This window comes from Microdochium trichocladiopsis, assembly GCF_020744255.1.
Source record: "Microdochium trichocladiopsis strain MPI-CAGE-CH-0230 chromosome Unknown B0I36scaffold_8, whole genome shotgun sequence".
Classification (NCBI taxonomy): Eukaryota; Fungi; Ascomycota; class Sordariomycetes; order Xylariales; family Microdochiaceae; genus Microdochium; species Microdochium trichocladiopsis.
The window spans coordinates 3,211,417-3,236,164 of NW_025763551.1; the positions used below are offsets into that span (position 1 = coordinate 3,211,417).

A 24,748-nucleotide genomic window follows, 5' to 3' on the forward strand; every position below is an offset into this window, starting at 1 on the left:
CGGCGAGTGCATGTTGTTCCAGCATTAGTGGCGCAAGAGGGAAATGGCGCGGGAGCTTTCCAATGTTGTACTTTGACAGTGCATGCTTCTGGCGATGGCTTGTGACCCCAGAAACCGGGATAGCATTAAACGACCGAGTAATTCTCTTTCTGTGGGCTCGCAGCGGCATGTTCACGCCGAGGCGGGGCCACGCGTCTTTCTATTCCGTGAATATACCTTGGCGTGGTGAGAGTCTACTCAGCCGTCCAACATAATCCCAAGCTAACCTCAGTCGTACCAAATAATTTCCCCGCCCACAAGCCTGAGCATCGCCTTGTCAGGATCCAGCCTTACAAGGTCAATCGTCCTGGCCACGCGGACATTAAGTTGCTGTTCCGCCAGGTAGGCAAAGCCTGTACGATACTGCTGACGCTCAAGCTATCGCTCTCTCTTTTCAGTTTGTTGTGTCTCTGGGAAAACATAATGCTGTTAATTAATTTAAATTACTAATACAAATGACGGGTGAGAATGATGCTTAGATTGGTCACTGGAGTTCAAAGGCAATGACTTGTCTGACTGTGGAATCCTTCTGCCTCTATATAACTTTCTCCTTCGGCGTGTTTGCCAATATCTGATCCTGGATCACCGTGATCTTCCTCGACTGTCAATATACTGACATAGGAGAAATGGTTACATACGCATGAGAACCCTGAAGTGCGTTATCCCGCGTGCATGACCTGCCCCTGTCCTTGCCCGAGTCGTCATACAAGGGTTGATTGGAGGGGCAGATAAAGCAAGGCCTCGGAAAAACAATGGAATGAGATTGATCATTGTGGGTCTTATGCGGCGTATGGCGCCAAGGAGGAGCAACCTCCTTTATTCATCCCATGTTGCGACATCAAGGCAGTTCATTGTCGTAGAGATACTTCCATCAACGCCTTGCCTTGACCCGTCCTCCCCATCTCTGATGCTTCATCAGGTCGATTGGAAGCAAAGCGCTCGAACCGCTACGTACCTTACTTGATATGACGAACCAAGATATCTCGCACTGCATCACCACATTTCGAGTGGCCCGGCCCCATCGGATCGTCCGTCATCGGCCAACCGTGTCTTGCTCCACCTGTCGGGCACGGAAGTTGAAATGCGATAGGCAGCAGCCTTGTGGCACATGCCAGAAACGAGGCCACGAGAACTCGTGTCGCTACGAGCCTGCCCCGAAGCAGCACCTCGTATCCTCTTCCATTGGTGGCGACAATCAGAACCGAATCAGAATCGAGCTGAGGCAGATGCAACATGTGCTTCAAGGTCTTCTCAACCAATCTGGGCAAACCCAAGCCCAAGCCCAGCCGATCCAACCCGGCAACCAGGTGGAGATTCCTTGCCGTCAATTGATGGAGAGTATCAAACGTATTCAGGACACATTGGAAGACGACGGCTGCTCTAGAGCCCTGACTACTACCATGGACGAACCACGTGCTCCGGACCTGGTATTCTCATCCTTTAGGAAAGCTACCCTGAGAGATATCATGGCAGCCTTGCCGTCCCGCCAAGTTGCCGACAGAACAGTAACTGCCTACTTCAACGCCAAGCATATGACCGTTCCTTTTATCCACACGCATCAATTCAGAAGGCAATATGAGGCTTTCTGGAGTGAACCCGCCGCCGCGGACCTCTTGTGGGTCAGCATCCTCTTCTCAGTTATGGCCATCGGGGCTGTCGTCCTCGGTGCAAAGGTTGCATCTACCTCTGATCCGCATCACCCTTCGGTCTACGTCACCATGTCAGCACGGTGTCTCGTCGCAGGCCAGTACCAGAAAGCTGCAGAGTTCTCAGTTGAAGCCTTGGTTGTGCATATCCACGCGCGCTCTATCCAAAGAAGCAACGAAGACGTAGACTTGTCTCAACTGCAAGCATTGGCTCTCCGCTTGGCACAATGGCGATGCTATCATCGAGAGGGAGAGAAACTTATGCCGACTGTGACACCTTTCGAGGCAGAGATGAGACGCCGGGTGTGGTATGTAATCCAATACTACGATGTGCTCTACTCCCTCGAGCAGGGGCTGCCACCGCTTATTCACGAGGACACATTTTCTACCCGTCATCCGACAAATGTCACCGACGATGACTTTGACGAACATGTCGACTACTTGACGGCTCGACCGATAGGAGAAGCTCAACCCATGCTTCCCTGTGTCTGTATCTCTCATCTCCTGCCAATACTGCGACGCATTATTCGCCATGCTCTGGGTCTCAAGCCGTGTACCTACTCGGACGCCATGACTCTCGAGGCCGAACTGGAGACGTGGTACGCATCCATACCGCCTTGCTTACGCATTCGCCCCATTAAAGAAACCTCTTTCACGGACCCGAACCACACTGTCATGCAACGCATCATGCTCGAACTCATCTACATCATGGGAACCGTCCTCCTGTACCGCCCGTTCCTCGACCTGATGGCATTGAAGGACCCCGAGTGTCAGGTGGCGCTCAATGTCTGCCGGAGGCTGGCTGTGCGATCTGTCGGGGTCTATGTCGAGGTCGATTGTGAAATGCAGAAAGGTGGAAGGCTATACGACGATCAGCCCGTCGCCTCGGGCTTGTCGATGAATGACTTCCTGATGACGACGATAGTGGCACCCCTCGAGTTCTTTGACTGTTCAAACCTGCCGTAAGTGAAGACAACCCGTAAGGCTCGTTGATGGTTGGAATACTGAATCCTTTTTCAAAGGCCAGATGAAAAAGCTTCCATCATCAACCTGCTTCGCACCGCCACGCATCTGTGGTCCAAGAGATCAGTCACATCTACGCATGCCCGCGAAAGCACGAGACTGCTCCGGCTCATTGCAGCAAAGGCTCAAACGGCCAGCCAAGAACGATGTCAAGTCCCATACCCTATTTCAAGCTCGTCCGTCGCTGCCGCAACAGAAACAGAGCATGTGGCGCTGCAGCAAGCTTCCAGCGGCGAAGGTGTAACTGCAGAATTGGACATTTCTTTCGAAGGCGGCCTCATTGACTGGGACAACGGTGCGGAAATCGACTGGGTCAGTTTCGCAGCTCAGTCAGCTACAAAGGATATTGCTAACAGAGCTACAGGACTCGGTCGATCTTTGTCTCAACTATGAGATGCTTTAGAATAGCTGTATGGCTCAGGAAAATAGCATCGTCCAGGAAACAAGACCTATCTGAACAGCCTGGCAGGGAGTTTTCTTTCTTCAACCTGCATATTATTGCTGAAGGTCATGATGCTGTTGATCTAAGCCCTCCTCCCAATCTTCTTTAAAGGATTTCAACCCTTATTGGCTCTTTTAGTTGTGGTTCCCTGGTGCGTCGGGCGGCCATGTAGTTGGGGTTGTGGAGTAAGCCTGATCATACTATATATCATTGAGTGGATTGAGATGTATTTAGCAGTAAGAAAGATCCAAGGGAATAACAAATGTTTGAGGCCTAAAGTTGGGACTGGACTAGCAGGAGGTTGCCTTACAATGCCAATGGGTAGTAGGTCCAGAATGTTGAAACCACAAGCCAATGCCGTAATTAAACCCCGCTTCACCCACGACTGAATGTGGGTGGCGGAGTTGAGTGGAGTCCGCAAAGCCTCGGACATGGCGGATCTACTCATTGCCTAAACAGGCAATGGACACGTCCGACCAGCTCACCGGTGCACTCCATACGGGCACGGGAACACAATGAGGCAGGTGAGTGAGCTGTTTTGGGTATTGACCATGTCAACGGGACTTTTTCGAAATCCGAAAGCTCAGTATAAAGAGGCTGCTTGCATGTCTCGGTAATCCGCCTATCCTTAGCAACCTATCATCAGCAGGTACATGATCCCGCCTACACACCTACATCATCACCATCTTTCACAATGTCAGGCCTTACCATCCCCGAAACTACCACTGCGCTCGTTCTCCCCGCTTTCAACGAGCCGCTCATTTTGGAAAAGACCCCAACTCCAAAGACTACATCTGTCGGGTCGGTCCTGGTCCGCGTCCTGAGCACTTCCGTCCGGCCACACAACCGTGCCGGTTTCTCTGGGAAAAGCCCCCTCTCTCTGCCCGTCCCGTACAACCCGGGGGACAGCGGCGTTGGGCGTGTTGTCGCTGTTGGACCCGATGCCGTAGCGATCAAGCCGGGCCAGCTCGTGTATCTCAATGGCTTTTACCTCGCCCGAGACGACCCGGAGGGCACCCGAGTTCTGACCGGCCTTCATGACGGCTTTGGCGACCCAGGACAGGCCAAGCTGTTCAAGCAGCTGGGTGGCCTATGGAGAGATATGGCCATGGTCCCATTGGAGAACGCGATCCCCCTCAACGAGAAGCTTTTGGTCAAGGAGCTGGGTTACTCTTTTGGAGATCTCAACTACATCCAGCGCCTTTCCGTTGCCTACGGTGGCGTCCGCGCTGCGGATCTCCGCGCCGGGGGGACCGTCATCGTGGCACCGGCCACTGGTCACTTTTCCGGTGCCGTCGCCGAGATTGCCGCCCAGATCGGCTGCAAGGTCATCGCGCTCTCGCGATCGGCGTCCAAGCTGGAGCCGCTCACGAGTCGCCACCCCCGCATCGCCGCCCTTGAACTTTCCGGCGACGAAAAGAAGGATGTTGCGGCCATCCAGGCGCTGGCCCCGGGGGGCGCGGATGCCTACATTGACGTCTCGCCACCCTCCGCCACGGCTTCGCCTCATCACCTGACGGTGTCTCTCGCCGCTCTCCGCCCGTTCGGCCGTGCCGTTCTCCTGGGCATGATGTTCGACGTAAAGGTCAACTACATGAGCCTGATGGCTCGCAACGTCACCATCAAGGGACAGCACATGTATACTCGCGCGGAGCTGGTCTCTCTGGTCATGATGATCGAGACCGGGGTTATCAAGCTGGGCAAGGATGCTGGGCATGAGATTGTTGACAGGGGTTTTTCACTAGAGGAATGGGAGGAAGCTATCACTGTTGCGGAGAAGGCCACGAGCTGGGGACAGCAGGTATTAATCTACCCCTAGGCATATCACATGATCGAGGTGATACTTCAGGCGTTGATACAATACCTGACCCCCATGCGGGCGTTGGGTGGCCGGGCTGCGAGGTATCCTCGTAGATCAAGAAATACGGCATACGATTTATAGAGCCTCGAACCAGCCGCTCTGGATCGACGCCGGCGCCGGTGGCGGCCGCGTGCTCAGGGCCGCCGGCGCGCTGGGCGCGAGCTATAGCAAGCTGCTGGGCCGGATCGTCATCGACAACGGCGACTTCAAGACGGGCCAGATCACCTTCACCGACGCCAACTCCCGCCGGACCCTGTAGAATGCCGCGCGGCAGGGGAGTTCGTGGAGCGAGGTGTTCAGCCAGACGGACAAGAGCTATGTGTATTTCCCCATGGTTGCAGTCGTGGTGTGATAGGGACTTGGCCGCAGAAGTACTATTGCGTTTTTGGCAGCGTTGGAGGTCAAGCATAGTAGCGGTTCTGTTCATCATTGTCATGTAGACGATAATACCGTACAACATGAAGACACCCGGATGGCACTTTTACATTGAGACTTTTGACAAGCGCGAGAGTGAATCACAGCCCGGGCTTGTAGCAGCCATTCTCTTTCATGCCTACTTTTGAGCTGCTTTTGATTCCGGTCTCTACCAGACATAGCTATGCTTGTTGTTGATCTTGCTTATGCATCTCCAGGGAACTGCAACCACGCTCAGTTTTCCCCGGCCCTGCCCCTAGCCTCCTTCTGCCGGCGCCAGCCGGATAGCACCAGCAACCCGGCCCCGACCAGGAGCACACTACCCCCGAAGATTTGTGCATACAGGTATCCGCCGCCCTGCGCCTCGCGAGCCTGCACGAGCGCGCCGCCCAGCGGCGGCCCCGTGAGCGTGGCGACGGAGACGACCGCAAATGCCATGCCAGTCCGGCTGCCGATCCTGCGGACGTCGCGCGTCAGGCCCGCGCAGGTCGCCGGGAACAGAGCCTGGACGCCCGCCGCGAAGGACCCGTATAGGCAGCAGAAGACGAAGAGCGCGGTCAGGTCCGCGACGGCGATCCAGCTGTAGAACATGACGCCCGTGCAGAGGACGCCGAGGATCAGCGCGCGGATCGGGCCCAGTAGCTTGTCGGACAGCAGGCCGAAGAGCACGCGGCTTGGCGCGCCGACGGCGTTCATAGCGAGGAGCAGGGTCAGCGAGGTCGATGTGTCGACACCGATGTAGGTCTTGCCGTACTGGCTGACCTGTTGTTGGAGAATGGAGAGGTTAGGTCTGGGCGTCTTTCTCGGATCAACGGGGGGCGAGGGGACTCACGTAGTAGAAGGCAAAGTAAAGCGCGAGCCACACGGAGAACATGCCCGCGCAGAACAGCGCGTACGGCGGCTCGTGGAAGGCGGACCACTCGAAGAAGCCACTAAAGCGTTCCTTGACCCTTCTGAGCCTTCCGTGTTCTGCGCCTGCCTCCGCGTCATCGCTTGTCTTTGCCGAACGATCGAATCTGGACTTCACGAGCGCCAGCATCACAGCGGCATTGAAGAGCACGATAAACCCCATTACTCTAACGGTCCAGCCGTAGCCGATACTCGGCATCAGCCGCTGCGCGATGAGCGGGAACACTATACCACCGGTCGAGGTCCCGATAGCCGCGATACCCATCGCCAGGGCCCGCCAGCCGCCGTTCGGGAGAAGTATGTGGGTACATTGGCGACTGTTGGGCAGAAGATGAGGCCGTCGCCAATACCCTTACAGAGGCCCTGCGTCAGCAGTAGCTGCCAGTACGTCTGCGACATAGACGCCATCATAATAGCCAGGACCTGCAGGGCGCTACCCACGATAACGCACTGTCGCAGGTAGCCCGCGTCGAGAGCACGGCCGGACACGCTGCCGATAGCGAAGGCGAGGAAGATCTGGAGCGAGCCGATCCAGCTGATGGACGACGCGGCGGTCCCTGGTAGTAGAGTGTCGGTGTAGTACGACTGGAAGAGCCCGAACGAGGTCATGTAGCCCCAGCCATTGAAGGAGCCGAGGTGGGCGACGAGGACCTGGGCCCAGGCCCGGAAGCCGCCGTCAGGAGGAGGTGGCAGTGTTGCAAAGGCTGTCTGCCAAGTGGCAGCGTTGCCGCTGTCGTCGGTGTCGCCGCTGTTGCTCTTGGCGACGTTATCGGCACCGTCCTGGTGGACAAGCTGCGTCTTCGGTGCAGCCGATGAGCTGTTAGCCGCTATGATCGTGTCGGAGTCCGACATGATCGAGCAGAGCTGGTATGCTGCAGGCTCCAGTTGCTTGATAACTAACGATAATCTCTGGCAGCCAGAAAGAAAACACAATGCCAGCGAGGAGCCTCGACTCTATAAGAGCGTGACTGCGATAATTGCTGGGCGGCCGCCGGGGGAGGGGGGTGGATACGTTGCAGGGATGGCATTGCCAACAACAAAGCTCGAGTGCGTTGATCGTGCTGAGCAGCATCTGAGCATTTGTAAGCCGTCTGCGTTCTCCTGCGCTGTCCACATGTGCGAGTGCACCAAGGGATCGCCGGATCGCAGAGCTAGACTATGCTGTGCGCCCAAAAGCGGTCGAGACACAGCTCCCTTGTTCCATTTGCTCAAGGAAAATTGGGCCACAGTCGATGCTGAAAACTGGTCGCTTGTGCTAAATCCCCATCCAGGTCCCACCTCCGATCTAGTCTCCCGAATTACGATCTTGCAGTTGGTGTCTACATGCTTGAAGCGTCAGGGGCCCAAGTGAGCAGCGTGAAACGAGGGGTGGCGAGCATCGGAGTTGCAAACAGCTTCAGAGTTTGCCGACTTTCAGCGAGGAGTCAATTATCCGGCTCTGACTTGCTGAGAGCAGGCATACATTGTGCAATAGACCGCAGCTAGAGCGGAACAGTAGCCCCCGTGAGATGAGGCACCCCGCCGAAGCCACACGAAAAGCTCCGGGAATAAGCCCCCGGCCCCAAGCGCCGCTGCTGGGCCAAGGCGCTTGGCACCGAAGGCAAGCTTGGCGTCTCGGAACGGCGGCACGGGTATTACCGTGTCGCGTTCATGCTTGGACTTTGTCCGTCGGTGGTTGATATCGTCGGCATAACCCGTGGGTGCTCTTCTCCGCAGCAATGGCAGAGTTGATGAGCAATGTGTCACAAGGGAACTTGTCCAAAACTGAGCCATCCCGCATGGCCCTTCCGTTCTCGCATTCTAGACACTGTGATGGAGTTGCCCTCGGTTTTCGGTTGTGTTGCGCATATATCCGTAGACTGCATTGCGCATCGAATGAGACCTTATTTCATTGCCATGTAGATTGCTTGTCGCTAACACTGGTTGAAGTGCCGACAGCTGTGAGCGTAGATCGATCCGATACCCGTGAATGAGAGAACACAAAGTCACTTGGCAGTCGTAACCGGTAGGTCGTTCACGATCAAGGCCAGAGAAAGCACCAAAATGCACCTTTTTCATTCTTACAACCCAGGACAGGCATCAAGCCAGCTTTTCCAGATACGTCATTCGCGTTCTGAGGTTTTCCACAATGGCCGGACCCCCTGCACCAGACTCACTCGTGAGCAAGGACGCCTGAAGCACACCAAGCAGTGACTTCCCTACGAGGCCCTTACGCTCTCTCCCGTCGTCCACGCTTGCGTCACCGCCCACGTCTTCGCCCAAAGTGGAATCACTGATCATAGTACTCCAGCTTCCTCTCTCGTCGGCCCTCGACACGCGAAACTCGTCCGGCAGCCCGAGCACGGCCTCGATGCTCCCGATCCTGCTCTCGAGCAGGCGCACCAGGGACCGTCCCAGGAGATTCCTGCTCGGCGGCAGCGCCTGGCCGCTCAGCGACAGCGGGGCCGCGGACTGCAGGATGAAGTCGCGCACGATGCGGTTGTCGGCGCACTGCTCGGCCAGGTGGGACAGGACATGGTCGTAGATGAGCACCAGCTGGATGTAGCACGAAACCGCAATCAGCGCATACGAAAGCGTCATCTGCGGCCCGTAGTGGCCCGCGGCGGCAGCGGCGGCGCTATCGGTGGTGATGTGATGCTCGAACTCGGACATGAGTTGGAACGTGCTTGCAAGAGGATCGAAGGCGGACCCGAGGAAAGAATCTGTCGTAGGCTGGTGGCACGAGAGACATGGGCTACATTCGAGGCGCAAGGTGGCGAGTATGTCCCAGGGTGTCGAGCGTAACTGCGCCAGGTGGCTCGTCAGGTTTTGATGAAGCTTGGACAGCTGCAGACCTGGCTCGCAGGAAGAGGACGTTCTGCGCTCACTGGGTGATGATCGAGCCGGCGGTAACTGCGACTTGGCCAGCGTTGCGGTTATCGAGGGCCAGCTGGGAGAAGAATTGGTTGTTGCCGAAGAGTCGGCGAAAAATGAATCTGTGAGAGCGGAAGTGGTGGTGTAGTCACTGGGGAGCCCGATGGCGCTGAAGTCGTTGATCTGGTCACTGTTGGCAATGCTGGCAGGGTCGAGGATTAGGTCGAGCGGACTGCCACCAAAGAACGACAAGTCGCTGGAGCTATGAAAGCCATCATGCTGCACAGCCAGCACCATACCTGGACTCTCGACAGCTGTCTGCTGCGGCGTGCTCGCATTGTCCTTGTATCCAGCTGGGCGCCCAGGGGCTTTGCGCCGTCGGACTACGCACCCAGCTTGTGCCTGGGTGCATCTCGCGCAGGCCGAGTCGCCCAAGCCACGGCGAATGCAGCGTAGCTTCTGGCTACGGCACCGCTCACATGCCAGGCGCTTTGCCGGCTGCGATGTGCCGTCATTGGAGTCTTCAGATACGGTCCTCATTGCGACGATGTTCGCAGCACACGCCATAGGCGGCTGAAGGGAGGATGTGATTAGCCAGGCCACCAAGCCTTAAGTATCATGTGCAGCATCTATCCCGAGATGCTGCGCCAAACAGCAATGTGACATTAGCAGCTGAATGTCGAGAACTTGCCTGCCGAGCACCTCATCACACCTACAGCACACTTGACGCCTGGATGCGAGGAATCCGGTGACAAAGAGAAGGGCAATCCTCCCCCAAAGTTCGTTTGGCATGGTCCACACAAAGCCACACTCGTCACCACACAGGATCACACGTTGTTCGGGCTGCGGACAAGGTCTCCTAGAGTCGCGCTGCCCAGGCTTGCCCGCAGGCCAAGAACCATGTTCTTGTCGCGGCAGCCAGGACGTGCAGCCGAGACAGGGACTCCGTGGGACCGCTCCAATTGCGGCCCGTCCCGCAGGGCTACTGTGAGCCAGGAGCGAAGAGTTCTGCAGCAACTCCTTCGATCTGCTGGCCCCTTGCATTCACGGAAAAGGCAGGCCAAGTCGTTAAAGTCCTAGACTGAGGGACAATTGCCGTGTAGCCGCAATGTCCGCCGAATTTCGTCTAAGCTCCAAGCATGCTCCGCGGAGCTTTTGACCCCAGGTTGGGCCGTTCCCAAAGTGGCACTCTGTGCAGGGGCAATCTGCCGTACGCGTGGCCAAACTTGGCATTCACAGTTCCATCTCTCGGCACATTGACTCCTTGTCACTCATTCTATTTCACACGTAACTGACGCGTAGTGGCTTCATCGAATCATAGTGCGGAACAGCTTGCCATCGACGATGCACACACTTTCCGTCGTGAACCCCACGGCGCAAGATCCTGGCACACCTGGTTTAATCCCGGGCCCTCAGCCCCGGATCTGAAGGCCGGAAAAAGACCACCTCATTGGGCCTCGCTACGCCCACGAACAAGGGCACAGTGCGTAGGATATTGTTGGGATGGCCGCGCAGCGGCTTGTCCCGCACCTCCTAGGCACTTGCGCCGCCACGCTTGGCAATTCAAGGTGGCGGGTCAAGCTCTTCAGGCACCTGGGCAGTGATCTTCAGGACACAGAATCATATGCTTCACAAATTCTTGGCACCTACACTGAAGGTCCTGTCCTGGCAGTTGTCGCCCTGTCAGAGGCTATGATGGCCCCTGCTCGGGTCATCCTGGGTGGCTGACTGCCTCTGCGACAACCCCAGCAAATTGCTGGTATCAGTCTCGAGCAACTCAGGACGTCGCGGCCAATGTGGTGGACAGTCGTGTTCATATCGGCGTGGACCAGGCTTGAGCCTAAACATTCCCCGTCTTGGCGTGATGAATTACATGACGGATGCAACCTTTGGGAAAGCCCCAAGGGCAGCCTGGCCCCCTGTATGTACAAACAAGACGTTGCTGCTGCCGTCAAGTTCGGCTCTTGCTGCCATGTCCAGGATCGCCCCCATGGCGCGGCCCGAGTAGATCGGGTCTGCCACGATTCCTTCCGTCTTCCCCAGTACGCGTACGCCGGCTTCAGCTTTCTCATCCCAGCCCGTGTGCGTGCCGGTGTTGTACCTCGTGTCGAGAACTACATCCTCCGCGGTGACCACGTCTGCGCTGAGCCCGATAGTGCCTGCCGTCCGCTGTGCAATCTCCAGGATCTTGCCCTCCAGCTCGCCCGCAGGCTTGTTGTACGTGTCGATGCCGATAATCCTACGTGGCCTGTGGCCACTGTCGGCAGCCTTAAAACCGGCGATCATGCCTGCGACAGTGCCACCTGACGCCACGGGCACGACGATAGTATCGAAGAATACACCGAGCTCCGCCTCCTGCTCGATCACCTCGAAGGCCCACCGCGCAAATCCGAGCCCGCCATACATATGCGCCGAGGCTCCAGGCGAGATGATGTACGGCACGCCGCCGCCGGCCTTGATCTTGGCGGCGACCTGCTCCATCGAGGCGCCGGGTTGCTGCTGTGAGACCATCTTGGCACCCAGGATGCGGCTGACCTGCACATTGCCCAGCTGGTGAAAAGGCGCCCTATTTTCGTCGTCATCTTCTTCTCCGCTCACGGTCTCCCCTCCGTGGCGTCTACTGACACCATTGGTCGGAAGCACTGGTCCCTGTGGGACAAGCACGGTCTCCATCCCAAGGCTATTGCCCACGGCTACGACCTGCCGCATGTGGTTGCTCTGTACGCCGCCCGTTGTGACAAGAGTTGTGGCGCCGAGCTGCAGCGCCTCGGGGACGATGTACTCGAGCTTGCGGATCTTGTTGCCGCCAAGGCCCAGCCCGGAAGAGCAGTCCTCGCGCTTGACCCAGAAGCGTGTGCTGCTGCTGCGCGAGGTCGTAGCGTGTATGTGCTCGGTCAAATGCTGCATCAGATGCAGCGGGGATGGATGCGGCCATAGTAGCTGCGCGCGGGGAATCGAGGCGAAGGGTTCTGGGAGGTCGACCATGATGGCTCAAGCAGATGGAGAATGGAATAATTGTAGCCGGGATAATCCGATGGTCCTTCGAAGAGACGTTGCCCTTCGTGCTTCACAAAAGATTGCCCAAGCTTTATGTCCAGGTTGCAGACTCAGCCTGTAAGGCGGCTGCACCTGGTAAGATAGTCCACATTATTGTTGAGTGTGACGCGCTTCATGCCAAGGCAATGCCGAGACTGCTGTATAGAGCGGGAATCAGCCTTCCACCGGCCATCAGAGGCCGAACTCTTCCGGGTCCGAACTCTTGCGACTCTCGGAAACGAGTACGACTTGGCCTGTCGTAGCTCCGACGCATTGGCACTGTCGAATTCATCAAGGCCTACAGGCTTTTCCCAACAGAATCGGTGACAATAACGGAGGTCTTCTTGCATCATGGAGTCAAGGAGCTACGGGTTTCGGCGTGACACGACGCGCTAGCATACTTGAGATATGGACATAATGCCAGGTCCAGAATAACAGCTTCAGGGTTGCCGAGTACAAAAGTCGTGCAACTCACTGCTGCGATAACCCTGGGGCTCTGAAAATATAGCAACTCGACAGCACGCTGAGCGAAATTGTCGAAAAGACATTTCCTTCTCCTTTCTACACAGCCACTCCTGCTCCACAACCATCAATATGGCAACACCCCAAGCTCCCGAGAAAGCCCACCTCCATACCCTGAAGTTCTCTTCGGTAATTGAGGGCCAGGCGGGGACTCTCGCAACACTCGTCGAAGCTTGTGAGCGCGACGGCTTCTTCTACCTGGATCTCAGCGGCTGGGACTCGGGTGACATGCTTACGAGCCTGCAAGCTGCCGGAGCGCTCATGAAGGAGTGGTTCAAGCAGCCTCTCGACAAGAAAATGGCCACGGAGACCATCTCTGATGCGCATGGGTAAGGACAAGGACCCCTACGTAGTGTGTCCGGGGCGCAACCCGAAGTGGCTGACTCGTTATGATATTGCCCTGGAACAGCTACAAGCCACCTGGCGTACAGTCGGGTGTGACAGAGAACACCCGCGACGGTTTTGAAGCTCTGCGAGTGAGTAGCAACCCAAGCATCCAAGTGTTCTACATTCCTCGCCACTTTTCAAGGAAGCGATACGAATAACACGAATCGCAGATCAGCCGGACAGGCATGCTTAACCGCGAGCATCTTCCAGAAATCGTGCGGAACAACCTGAGCATCTTTGAGAAGTACCAGCTCTCGGCTCACTACGTCCTGATGACTCTGCTCACGCGGCTGTCTGATGCGACTGGCCTGCAGGGAAACGAGCGTTATGAAGCGTACCATCCGGATGATCTCCCATCCAAGTCCACCATGTTCTTCCTCCATCATCCCACCACCTCAGCGCTGCCTGGTGACCAGAGCGGCCGCGGCCACAACGCGCACACCGACGTCGGGTCTTTCACTCTGCTCGTCACGGAGCAGCCTGGCTTGCAGGTGCTCTCGCCTGTCACTGGCCGTTGGGAGTATGTCGACGCGAAGCCCGGCCACGCCATCATTAACGTGGCCGACACGCTGCGCTTCATCTCCGGGCGCCGTTTCCGCTCGGCCATGCACCGCGTGCTGCCGCCCGGGGCCGACGGTCGCATGGCGCAGGATCGCTACTCGACAGCCTACTTCCTCCGCGCCGGCGACGACGTCGTGCTCACGGGCATGGACGGCAGTCAGATCACGGCCGGCGAGTGGTTCCTCAGCAAGTACGCGAGCTTCAACCAGAGCACCGAGGAGCAGCGCAGCAACTCCATTGCGACAGGCGGCATGGAACGTGATCTGGGCGTGGCCATTTAGATCAACTATCTTAGATGTTAGATGCTCGGACCAATGTGATGAGTTTCTTAATGTGGAAAAGTGCTGCTATCTGAGATCGAATGCAATCTTGATTTGAAACGAGTTTATTTTCTACGACCCTTGAAGACAAGAGTACCGTGATACTTCCATTGAACAACGGGTGTCGAGTCATCTCAAAGACTGTGCTTGTCTTGCGTCTGCAACTTCATCGAAACACAGCTGATGAAAGAAGTCTGCCATTCCGACCTGTGCTTTTCTCACGTATCTCTAGTCTCCTTCCAATGTTAGAGAAATACAGTGCGCAGCCACATGAGAGATTCTGTCATTCAGTCAGTGTGGCCACGGAACTTTGTTGCCACACACAGCAGTATTCTCTTGGTCAGGACAACTCCCAGTACTGATGCCCCTCAATGCAGCATTCCATGTGCTTGTCACAAGACGCAGAGCCAATGCCGACATGGGTAACAGGCAATGCATGCGGGGCCGTGCCGTGATGCCAGCCCCGAGAGATCCGCCGACTTTCTCCAGCCTGCCAGGGCTGCATGACGGACCACAAGCGGCCGATCTTCTCCGACTACTCGGCAGCTTGCCGGAGGACCATCCTTGCACATGCATCTGACAAACATGCTCCGTGGTGACCTCCGCGAACACCCGTCTCTCACCGCGTGCCAGGGATGGCATCCCGAGGACGCAGAACGCATAGAGGACTACCTGACTGGACCTGGGGATAAAGAACGACACTTGGACGCGTCCCGTTCTGAAGATATCCATTCCCGTTCGTGAGCAGCATCAAGACAAGTGGAGAATACGCACTTCCGTTGCACACCAAAACGACAGCAGCAGCACCATCATGTCTTCCGAAGCCACCGCAACGCTGTACAAGGACGTCCCCAAGGCGGACCTGCTGACGATAGACTTTGCCCGCCTCTTCGACAAGGACCTCGAGGAGGTAGCTAAGCTCGTGCACGCCTGCGAGCGGGACGGCTTCTTCTACATCGACCTGCAGAACCCGAGCGCCGCCAACTTCTGGGCCGACCTCTTCCGCGTCGACGAGATCACCCGGGAGTGGTTCGCCCTGCCCCAGGAAGTCAAGCTGCGGACTCCTACGGTCTCTCTTGCACACGGGTATGCGCAGCGTGTCACCTCTCTTGTCACTTGGTAACATGAACCCCTGACACTTGTGATTGGGGCACAGGTTCAAGGCAGTCGGCAACCAATCTGGTGCCATCGAGTCCCGCAGGGACGGCTTCGAAGCTCTCAAGGTAATACGCCAACCCATACCTCTGAAACACGCTGCCCATAGGGTACGTGCCGTGCTGACCAACGCTGCCACATGAACCTTCCCTTCCAGATCGGCAAGCACGAGCTGGCCGGCCGCTGGGCGCTCGCGCCCGTCGTCCGCGAACATCTCGCGCTGTTCGACCATGTGACGGCATCGTGCCACTTCATCTCCAAGCTTCTCCTAGACTGCCTGTCCGACGGGCTGGGCCTGCGAGGCGAGGCGCGCCTCGAGATGCACCACCGCGACGACTGCCGCTCCAAGTCGACGCTCTACATGCTGCACTACCCGCAGCAACAACAAGACCGAGGCGCCACCAGCGACCCGCAGCAGGTCGGGCAGAACATGCACACGGACATCGGGACGCTGACGATCCTGTGGGCGCCGCAGTGGGGGCTGCAGGCCTTCGCGCCGAGCCGGGGCGCGTGGGAGTACGTGGAGCCGCGCGCGGGCCGGATCGTCGTCAACGTCGGCGACACACTGCGCTTCCTGTCGGGCCGGCGGTTCAAGTCGGCGCTGCACCGCGTGCTGCCCGTGGGAGAGGGCGGCGTGCAGCGCGAGGACCGCTACTCGATATCGTACTTCCTGCGCGCCAACGACTCGGCCGAGTTCGAGGATAGCAACGGCGAAGGCTCCGACGCCAAGTCCTGGTACCTCCAGAAGTACCAGATGTACGAGATGCCGCACGAGATCCAGAAGCAGCGCACCGTCCTGTCGGGCGGCATGGCGCAGGAGCTCAAGGCGACTTTTTGAGCAGCCGTGGGTCAGTGCATGGGTGATATCAAATGATGTCCGGAGGTGGACAGGTCCAAAAGATTGTTGATCTAAGGCACGCGAGACCGCACTCATCTCACATGGGTATGTCAGTATGGCGTGGGCGGCTTCCTATTATCTATGGGAGAAAGAGCTGGAGTAGCAGTGAAAGGCCATTCTTATCCTTAACCTGCTGCCTTAGACTGTGGAAAATATGACATCTAAAGGTCTTGTGTCTACCCGTCGTGTAGTTACAGAATGGATCGCCCTGTCTGCGGATTCGAGGCAACGGTCATGGCACGAATCAGTAATTACACGCCCCGTCAATATCTTGTTATTTTGTATATCAGCAGTCCGCCAATAGAGTATCGCTGGTCCTTGCAAGTAGTTGGCGGATAGAGCACCCTGCTTTCATAAGAATATATAATATATGTCGTGAGAGCCTTCTCTATATTTGTGTATAATGTGCGTGTGGTAAATGCATGTACCGCTCAAACCATCTGATGAAGACCGCACCAGATCTACCACTAGCAATTTATGATAAGCCCTCGAACCTCTGCCGTGAGTCTATCCAAAGCACGAATTAGCCATGGCCTGCTCTATTCGGACATCTCCTCTGGATTATCAACCAGCGGCTCCTCCTCTGTATCCTCGTCGTCGTCGTCTTCAGCCTGCCCGATTATCTCCAGCTCTACGCCTCCCTGCTTGGCCGTATCGATAATAATCTGCGGTATATTCCCGTCCTCGTCCGCTACGATAAAATACTTCTCCTACTTGGTCGCTAGGATCGTGCCGATCTGTAGTATAGATACTATTAGGTCCGTTACGCCCTTATCGATACCGAGCTCGTGTAAGGCCGTGTCGGGACTGGTGGTGCGACCGCGGTCCGGCACCAACTTGACTGTGCTTCTGGACCGTGCACGCCTCACGGTGCCGTGCCAGTGCCCCAGCCAGGACTGGTGCTGTAGCGCTATCGATACGGCACCACTTCGATGCCAGATCGCGAGGAGAAAAGCAAGGTGACTTTCCCTCCTCGAGAATTAGTCTTGTGCCAATACGATTTCTTGCGCCACCCTTCTCTACTACTTGACCTAACTTGTTGCGATCCTTACAAGTCCCTTATCTCACTGAAGGCTTGCTTATGATACCAAGAGTCTCGGCTGTTTTATTTCTGGTGCTATATACGATGGACAGTTCCAAGGGGTGAAGATATAGGGTTGTAGTAAAGGACAGACATGAAGACACAAGCAGGAAAGGCTGCGCTGATTCTCTGTTCCGGCCGTGCAGGCTGGGATGAGTCAGGAGTCGTCTCCCTAATCCGTGAAGAACTCGACAATGATCTAGCAGCCGCAGCCGCAGCTCCCGCAGTCCGTGCCGACACCACACGACATTCCAGTGTTGCACTGCGAGCTCGCGCTGCACCGGAACCAGGCGCCATGGCCGCTATTGGCGGCAGTCCAGCACTGAGAAACAATATCGCGACTCGTCAGCGCCAGTCTCTTTCTCTTCCCCCACGGTCAAGATTACAAAGTTCTTATCCCTCTGTTGACTTACCCACTGGTTGCTTCCAGCATCTCCGCACTGCTTCCAGCAGTCGCCTTCGTAGCAGCCGTAGGAGCTGATGGCCGGGCATGCGGCGGCCTTCTCGATCGCCGAGCGCGCCTCTCCGAGCGGGTGTTCGACACACTGCGGATATCGGTGGGGTCGACGCCCTCGGGGAGGCTCGCGATATCGACGTTATTAACGTATGCGGCTCCGCACTGGTCGAGGGGGTTGGCCGCGGCGAAGCCAGAGAAGGCGAGGACGAAGAGGCTCTAGAGGATGGTAGAGGACTTCATTTTGATTAGGGACGAGAGTAACTCGGAGAAGTAAGACAGTGGTTTGGAAAGTTGGTAATAAGAGTGTATTGTAGCAAGTGAAGCTGTAATGCTGCCGAGGAATATATTTCTTATGGCTGGATTCTGCGGTCTCGTTATACACAAAAGCAGAGAGCTTTCTCGGGAACATCTATAGGTCCTCTTACAGTCCGTCTTTCCCATCTGGGTCGTCGAACTATCTGATTGCCAGAGTCTTGTCCTTAGCATGAATTCAGATATGCAGTCCGCACGGTGGAAAGTCCTTGGAGCTAAGTCCTACGTGTTCAATCGGAGGCGCCAGATGGAGACACAACTCCAATAAAGCCTCTGCCCAGCCGAGTATTTTAGGCATATTACGTACAGCTTTCAGGCGAAAACACATTAATGGCAGATCAAGTGGTCTGCATACTGACAGCTGGGGACCAACACCCGAGAAGGACTCACAGTCCCCGCACGCAAGAAAGGTTCCGCCTGATCTCACCAGCATATGCAACAAGGCTCATATCTCAGACCTCGAAGGACTATCGTAATACAAAAGCCTGCAGTGCTCGCAGGTAGCACTCTAGTATTGACTTGGCGTGATCCTTCATACAGTAATGCGGCCGCATCGTAGCACTTCCTCGCGCCGAATGGGGAGATTGCATGTCGCGTGAGCTGTCCCGACCTTCCGCACGGCCCGCCCCGTGTGGTCCCTGACCTGGGCTGAGCGGTTCGCTGCATATGCGAGATGAATTATACCCCCAACACAACTGCCGCTTTGTCGTACTGCCCGTGCTTAAGACTAACTGGGATTATTTGGAATGAGCTATCGCTCGTTATCGAAAGACTTGAGCAGACTGAGAATTTATGGTCGCACTAGGTCGGGAATATCCTGTTGAGAACACGGAGGTTTCTGCTGTTATTCAGTTGTTGCCAGGCTAGGTGGTATCATAAGGCAGCACAACCAAACACCCCAGTTCTGAGTTTAGCTCATGATGCGACCGTTCCTCGACAGTTCAGACATCAAGAGCCCGGCGTAAGGCGAAAGGCACTTTCAATATACATCGATGATTTCTGTAGCATACGATTGGGTTTACAAGGGGCACGCAACTTCGATCATCAGTCAAAAGACTCCGAGACTATAGCCTACCGCTACCGAGTTGCCTTGTACCCAATACGAACTGATTGAAGGCCGCAAGGTTACCTTGCTCTTGCACCGTTGCTGAACCATGACTTACCAGCAGAACCTTTAGGTTTGTTGCTACTTGAGGACCTGGTCGAGTTGGCGGTAAAGCTGGCGCGTTTTGTCTCTCTTCGAGGCAACCCAGTAGTCCCAAGAAGGAGGCCAACCACGAGAAGCCATTGTTGCTGTGAATATAACGTGTGTTGATTGCCTCGATATTGATGACGATGTATAGTGCAGGCAGCGCTGTTGTAATGGATGCGAGGAGATCGAACCACTGCGCCGGTGTTTCTGCGGCGTCGAAGCGCGAGCATGCGAGGGAGAGAGACTTCTCTGTATGCAGCGCGAGGTTGATTCGAAGAATCTGGTAGACCAGGTTCCGAAGTAGCTCCACGGTGCTCATCCCTGAATCATCCCGGCTGCCCCGGCCGCCACCTTTGCCGGCCGTGCGTGGAGGTGGCTTGAGAACCCACACGACCGGAATCTGGTGCTCGCGCAGCGCTCTGACCGCTTGTGTGGTCGCTGTCAGCACAAAGTCTTGCGATCGAGAGTCGCCTTTGATCATGAGAAGAGCCGAGTCCTGCCCGGATTGCCAGGCTCGGAATTTAGGGTGCCTGGCGACGATGGAAATGGGCGTTATGCGAGCACGCGTTCGGGCCTGGATCTTCGTCTGATAGTCTTGGCAAAGGCTAAGTGTCTTCAGAGGGTCGTACTGAGGTGATCCTCTGGACAGGCTGGTCATGATGCTGTTTAATTGAAGGTCGGTAAGCCTCTGGTTCGTATCCAGAAAGGCGTTCGTGTTCAGGGTTTGGGTTTCTGTGTGGCGTCAGGAGGTTAGTGTCTAACAATGGACATGAATACGCATACTTGCGCCGGAAGCCTTACCTATACACATCCGTCTGATCTCATTCACGACGCCTTCAACTTTTGCCTGGCTGGCGCCGAGCTCCTGTATTTTCAGGTGCATGTCCCGCTGCTCCGCTCTCGCGCCAGCCGTAGAAAGGCAATCGATGACCGCCTTACATCGTTCAATATCTTGAATTATGTCGTCGTATCGGAGCTCTGCTGGCCGTGTGATGGCATTAACCATGCGTTGCAGCTTACTCTCGTCGTACCAGGACTTGGACCTGATAAGAAAGTTTATAATGTGAGCGTAGAGCTGGACCACAGCCTCTTTCATTCTAGGCGTTGGATACAGGATGGTAGCAAGTTCCACACGAGGCAGAGAGTCGGCGATCTGACAAAGAGCTTTGGACAGGGTGGCAAGTAGCTTTGCATTATTGAGAACCACCTTGAAAGTGTCAGCATTGTCTTACGGTCGCATTGAGAATTCTGGTGAGAAACTGACGGTAAAGAGTAGTCGGAAGGCTCCCCAGGCTAGCGCGACATATTCAGGGTTGTGCTGAATAAAAATGTCCAGAACATTGCCGTAGAACTGTATCCGCAGACCGATCTTGTGTAACCATTTTTGGACTTTTCGATTCTTTGGCTTGTTCTCGTAGTCCGATTGCGCTTGTCGGACAAGACGTTGGACGTCTTCGAGGCCTGCCGAGTTGTTGATGAAGTCCCTTTTGAGGGTATCGTTGGTCATTTCTTGGGTGAAAATAGCCAGCGCAGCCTGAAAAGCGTCCCTCGCCAAGAAGGCATGACTTTAAGAACCCATGTCGATTATCAGAAAAAGTCATCAATCCAATATGTCCTTCAGATATATGGTGGACTCACGGGTCGCCATCTTTGTCCAGGTACCACTGTGTTGCAGACTCCATGATTGCTTTCCGTGGTGATTTAAGAATATGTTACAAAGTGCACTGGTGTTGCAAGAACCAAAAAGAACGAGTCTGTTTTTTTAACGTCGCAGGCATCCAGCTGGGATTTTTGAGCCGAGCCGCCTGCTAATCTGCCCCGACGCAGCCTTGTTGCGTGCTCAGCCCGCCAGCACGGGTTCCGGGACTGCGCCCCCAATCGGGCGGAGTGCATGCATACTGACACCATCTCCTACTCTCTACAGGCATTGACTGGTTCACGGCGCCCTCGGGCCCCCCTGGTCACAGTGGTATTCGCGCATGACAAAATGCGGGCCTCTCCCAGCCTTGCGTGAAGGCCGCAACTCCAAAATCTCCTGGCTCCCTCCCAGCTTGGCCGAGCACAAAGCTCTTCATACATCACCATCTTTGACCACCTCCGATGATCACCGGGATGTCCCACAGAAAATCCCGACAACCACCCGCCATGCCGCGATCACGAGTGACGGAAGACTTCGCCATATCTAGAGATGAGACCTCAGGGAACAATCTTGATGTCGATCAGCTTACAGTCATTGATCCAGCTTCAAGGCAGGTATGTGTCAATTTGGGCATGGCTTCCCAATCTTCGTTCGTGGTGCATCTGGCTCAAGGTTGAACAAGGTTCCGTCGCCGCCACCGTCTCGGGAACAAAGAAAATCACGCCATTGGGGCCGTCTCGCCACCTTCAACGACCACTTTAGTGATTACGAGGAGGACTGGGAAGACCCCAGTACTTCTGCATCTTCCAGAGATAGCGACGGCAACGAGGAGCCCTCGGGCGACAGATTTTCCGAGGACGACGAACATACGTTTCAGCATCGCGCGTCTCATCATTCCGAGACTCACCCAAGATTTCGGGAAGAGAGAAGTGGGCGAGGCTCATACCGCGAGCGGCACACAAGACCCAGCCCCAGGGACCCTGCGCCAACTCCGCCAGAGGCGCCAGTGTTGAAACAGAAGCCGCTTCTACTGCTCCCTCCCAATGGAACTGACGATTCGCGCAGTGAGAATGCGGCCCTCCGAGAAGAGCTGGAGAGGCTGCGGCGGGAGAACGAGGAAATGCGTCAGAAGCAGGAAGGAACAAGCGAGTTTCAATCCAACCCTGCCAAGCCGGCGAGCACTTACAAAACATTCTACCACGACGGGCGGACACACTTCCTCAACGAGCCTCACTGGGAACCGGGCGATGGTTCCACACACCTGGTTTTCAGCAATCCGATACGGAACTACGAAGACTACCTTGACCAGCATCCAGATATTGCCTTCACCATACTCAATCGATACGACTCTAGGCCGCCAGCAGATCGATCCAGAATCGAAGGCCGAGATGGCACTTTTCGCAAGCCTGAACCCTTGTACCAGCTGCTCTCGCTGGTCTCAGAATCCATGATCGAGGCCGTCGAGGACTTTGTAGAAAATGTGCCCAGATTCAAGGAGCTGTTTCCTGGATTCAACCCACGCCAACAAATCAGGGCGCCCTATCTGTTCATGTTTCATAGCGCACGGTATTTGCCAGACATACTCCCCGACTTGGACCCAGTCAGCCAATACCTCATCACGCAGCTCGCGAACTGCATAGAGGCAAGTCATGGGTTCGAGCACGAGTCAGCACGAGCGCAGGCTAGGAGCGGGCGCGTCTCGAACAATCTCTTTGGCTACCTTATTCGCCCAGGGGATGTGTTAATCCAGAAGACCGGGCCCCTGACACAGGCCTATGTCGCGCTTGACTGGGCTAAGGAGACCGAGGCGTCGCGCCAGGAGCGGCTCAGCGACTTCCACTACGACCAGTGGGATAATCGTCGAGGAAAGCCGTCTGACAATTGGGATCCGAAGCAAGGAGAGAGGAAAAGATGGTTCGAGTGGTCTGTGCCAGTCTGGAATTGGGTATTTGACGGCCGCTTCCAGGCACGTCACCATGACTTGGAAGTGGGTGTGAAGGCAACGTATTCGGGCGAACTCCTCCCAATAGAAGAGCTGTCAGTCATCCCGCTCAAATACGCCCCAGCAGATGTCAAAGAGAGGCTGGAAAAGAGGGGTCGCATGTTTTGGAGCCTCCGACACAGAAGATACATCAGCTACAGGCAAAGAGGGGATGGTGAGCTCAATGCTGTAAGTCCGCCCAGATACCTGAGATATACTTGTCAAGCTGACATTACAAAGCTCGCCGATCGTTTCATGGTCGACGTCACCACGTACAAAAAGTTACATCCAAAATCCGACATTAGCAAAATGCGTTTACGCTCCGACGTTTCGTGGAAAGCAATGCAAAGCGACAACCCACCAGAGGGTGTGGGTCTTCTGGTCTTCCCAAACATGATTCCCGGGTTCAACTTGGTCCGCAAGTCGTGGGGTGAGACTTACCAATGCCAGCCAGACGCAACCCCTGGTCGAACCGACCTTGGCTTTTCCTACGTTCATAATTTGTCGATCATTGGGCTAACCATCATTTCTTTCGCACCTCAGAAGATCTATATGTAGACAACATGTCCCCTGTCGTCTGGCAGAAGCAAGCATTCGCCGATCTGGTGGTCGATGACGAAACCAAAGAGCTTGTCCAGGCCCTTGTCATGAAGCAACTCACTACTGAGCAGTCTACCGACCTGATCGCAGGCAAGGGCAATGGCCTTATCATCCTCCTCCACGGTGGGCCTGGTACTGGCAAGACGTTTACGGCAGAGGGAGTTGCCGAGTTTGCAGAGAAGCCCTTGCTTAGGGTAACGTGCGGAGACGTGGGGGCCGTGGCAGGTGTGGTTGAAAGAAAACTGCAGTCGTCTTTCTACCTTGGGAAGAAGTGGGATTGCGGTAAGTTGACGTCCCAAAGCTACATCGCAAAGTGGGCTTTTATGAACTAAGTGCATTATAGTCGTTCTCCTCGACGAGGCAGACGTGTTCCTCGAGGAGCGCGATATGAAGGATTTGAACCGCAATGCGCTCGTCTCCGTGTTTTTGCGCGAGCTCGAGTACCACGACGGCATTTTGAACCTGACATCCAACCGGGTGGGCACGTTCGAAGAGGCCTTCAAGTCACGAATCCAACTCTCCTTACATTATGAGAACTTGGGGATAACCCAGAGGCGCAAGATTTGGCGCAACTTCATCAACCGTGTCAAGATTCTCGATCCGACCATCGATTACGACGGTATAATGGATCATCTGTATGAGCTGGCGAAAGTCGACATGAATGGTCGCGAGATCAGAAACGCCATGACCACGGTGCGGCAGCTTGCGCAGTTCAAGGAGAAGGCGTTGAGCTATTCGCATCTCAATCATGTGTTGAGAGTCAATGGCAAGTTTGGGCGCTACCTGAGTGACCTCAGGGGTGGCTTAACAGAAGACGAAGATAAGCGGGACCGTGGGCTGCGTTTGTCATACAAAACCCCGACTACTCGGCCGAACGAGTCGCCATTCTAGGTTCTCCGAGCAGGTTTCGACCAGTAGAGAGGCGATATGACTTGAAGGTTTCGCACTGCGCTCGTTGACCGAAATAACCAAGTCCTCTTTCACTCCGCTCTATCACAAAGTAAATTGACGGACGGAATAATGCTTGCGCAGGTGAGCATGAGCTCACGACCTAACTATGATCCTTCGATGCTGTAGGTAAGGAGTGTATGTCATTTCTCATTCGGAATGATTTTGCTCCTGCCCTGGCCTTGGTCTTCGTCATGTTAGGTAATGGATTGTGCTTCTCTTGCCTGGTCGAAGCAGAGAGGTCAATGACTACTTTGCAACACCTTGAACGCGCAAACATGGCCATCTTTTCGCTTTGTACCTGACATACTCCACAATCAACATAAATATAACGGCATATGCTTGGTGCAGAGGAATGCCCAATCTGATGTTTCGATAAGCTTCAATATCCGGACGGTTTCGGATGCAGAAGCGTGTGTCTCGTAGATAGAATATTACTGCCAGACAGTCCCGATGTTGTGACCATCGACAT

General features: G+C 55.5%; 9 protein-coding genes across 9 annotated transcripts; 5 read left to right on the forward strand and 4 right to left on the reverse strand.

The window, feature by feature from the left end:
- Positions 1 to 859: 859 nt before the first annotated feature.
- Positions 860 to 5,094, forward strand: B0I36DRAFT_294858 (uncharacterized protein). The gene is made up of 3 exons (XM_046151824.1): positions 860 to 2,647; positions 2,708 to 2,948; positions 3,797 to 5,094. The coding sequence occupies exons 1-3, from the start codon at positions 1,005 to 1,007 to the stop codon at positions 4,967 to 4,969; spliced, it is 3,057 nt and encodes a 1,018-aa protein (XP_046009922.1). The 5' UTR covers positions 860 to 1,004; the 3' UTR covers positions 4,970 to 5,094.
- On the forward strand, positions 5,075 to 5,463 carry B0I36DRAFT_331178 (uncharacterized protein). Its single transcript, XM_046154946.1, has one exon. It carries the CDS (start codon positions 5,272 to 5,274, stop codon positions 5,449 to 5,451), a length of 180 nt encoding a protein of 59 aa, XP_046009923.1. The 5' UTR covers positions 5,075 to 5,271; the 3' UTR covers positions 5,452 to 5,463.
- Positions 5,464 to 5,659: 196 nt separating this feature from the next.
- On the reverse strand, positions 5,660 to 7,186 carry B0I36DRAFT_352535 (major facilitator superfamily domain-containing protein; the record flags this gene model as incomplete). The annotated part of the gene is made up of 3 exons (XM_046157120.1): positions 5,660 to 6,187; positions 6,258 to 6,539; positions 6,566 to 7,186. 3 exons carry the CDS (start codon positions 7,184 to 7,186, stop codon positions 5,660 to 5,662), a joined length of 1,431 nt encoding a protein of 476 aa, XP_046009924.1.
- A 1,184-nt stretch (positions 7,187 to 8,370) lies between these two features.
- Positions 8,371 to 9,908, reverse strand: B0I36DRAFT_331180 (uncharacterized protein). The gene has a single exon (XM_046154947.1). It carries the CDS (start codon positions 9,752 to 9,754, stop codon positions 8,414 to 8,416), a length of 1,341 nt encoding a protein of 446 aa, XP_046009925.1. The 5' UTR covers positions 9,755 to 9,908; the 3' UTR covers positions 8,371 to 8,413.
- Positions 9,909 to 11,056: 1,148 nt separating this feature from the next.
- On the reverse strand, positions 11,057 to 12,172 carry B0I36DRAFT_376361 (tryptophan synthase beta subunit-like PLP-dependent enzyme; the record flags this gene model as incomplete). Its single annotated transcript, XM_046160445.1, has 2 exons — positions 11,057 to 11,737; positions 11,831 to 12,172. 2 exons carry the CDS (start codon positions 12,170 to 12,172, stop codon positions 11,057 to 11,059), a joined length of 1,023 nt encoding a protein of 340 aa, XP_046009926.1.
- A 645-nt stretch (positions 12,173 to 12,817) lies between these two features.
- On the forward strand, positions 12,818 to 13,974 carry B0I36DRAFT_366237 (uncharacterized protein; the record flags this gene model as incomplete). Its single annotated transcript, XM_046159260.1, has 3 exons — positions 12,818 to 13,074; positions 13,155 to 13,221; positions 13,303 to 13,974. 3 exons carry the CDS (start codon positions 12,818 to 12,820, stop codon positions 13,972 to 13,974), a joined length of 996 nt encoding a protein of 331 aa, XP_046009927.1.
- An 850-nt stretch (positions 13,975 to 14,824) lies between these two features.
- B0I36DRAFT_247852 (uncharacterized protein) lies at positions 14,825 to 16,006 on the forward strand (the record flags this gene model as incomplete). The annotated part of the gene is made up of 3 exons (XM_046150340.1): positions 14,825 to 15,099; positions 15,170 to 15,236; positions 15,326 to 16,006. 3 exons carry the CDS (start codon positions 14,825 to 14,827, stop codon positions 16,004 to 16,006), a joined length of 1,023 nt encoding a protein of 340 aa, XP_046009928.1.
- Positions 16,007 to 18,735: 2,729 nt separating this feature from the next.
- B0I36DRAFT_331181 (uncharacterized protein) lies at positions 18,736 to 20,828 on the reverse strand. Its single transcript, XM_046154948.1, has 4 exons — positions 20,747 to 20,828; positions 20,373 to 20,673; positions 19,910 to 20,315; positions 18,736 to 19,840 (listed from the first exon to the last, which is right to left on the reverse strand). Exons 1-4 carry the CDS (start codon positions 20,788 to 20,790, stop codon positions 18,981 to 18,983), a joined length of 1,611 nt encoding a protein of 536 aa, XP_046009929.1. The 5' UTR covers positions 20,791 to 20,828; the 3' UTR covers positions 18,736 to 18,980.
- Positions 20,829 to 21,867: 1,039 nt separating this feature from the next.
- Positions 21,868 to 24,219, forward strand: B0I36DRAFT_248207 (AAA family ATPase; the record flags this gene model as incomplete). Its single annotated transcript, XM_046150364.1, has 4 exons — positions 21,868 to 22,903; positions 22,955 to 23,158; positions 23,272 to 23,610; positions 23,672 to 24,219. The coding sequence occupies 4 exons, from the start codon at positions 21,868 to 21,870 to the stop codon at positions 24,217 to 24,219; spliced, it is 2,127 nt and encodes a 708-aa protein (XP_046009930.1).
- Between the last annotated feature and the right edge of the window lie 529 nt (positions 24,220 to 24,748).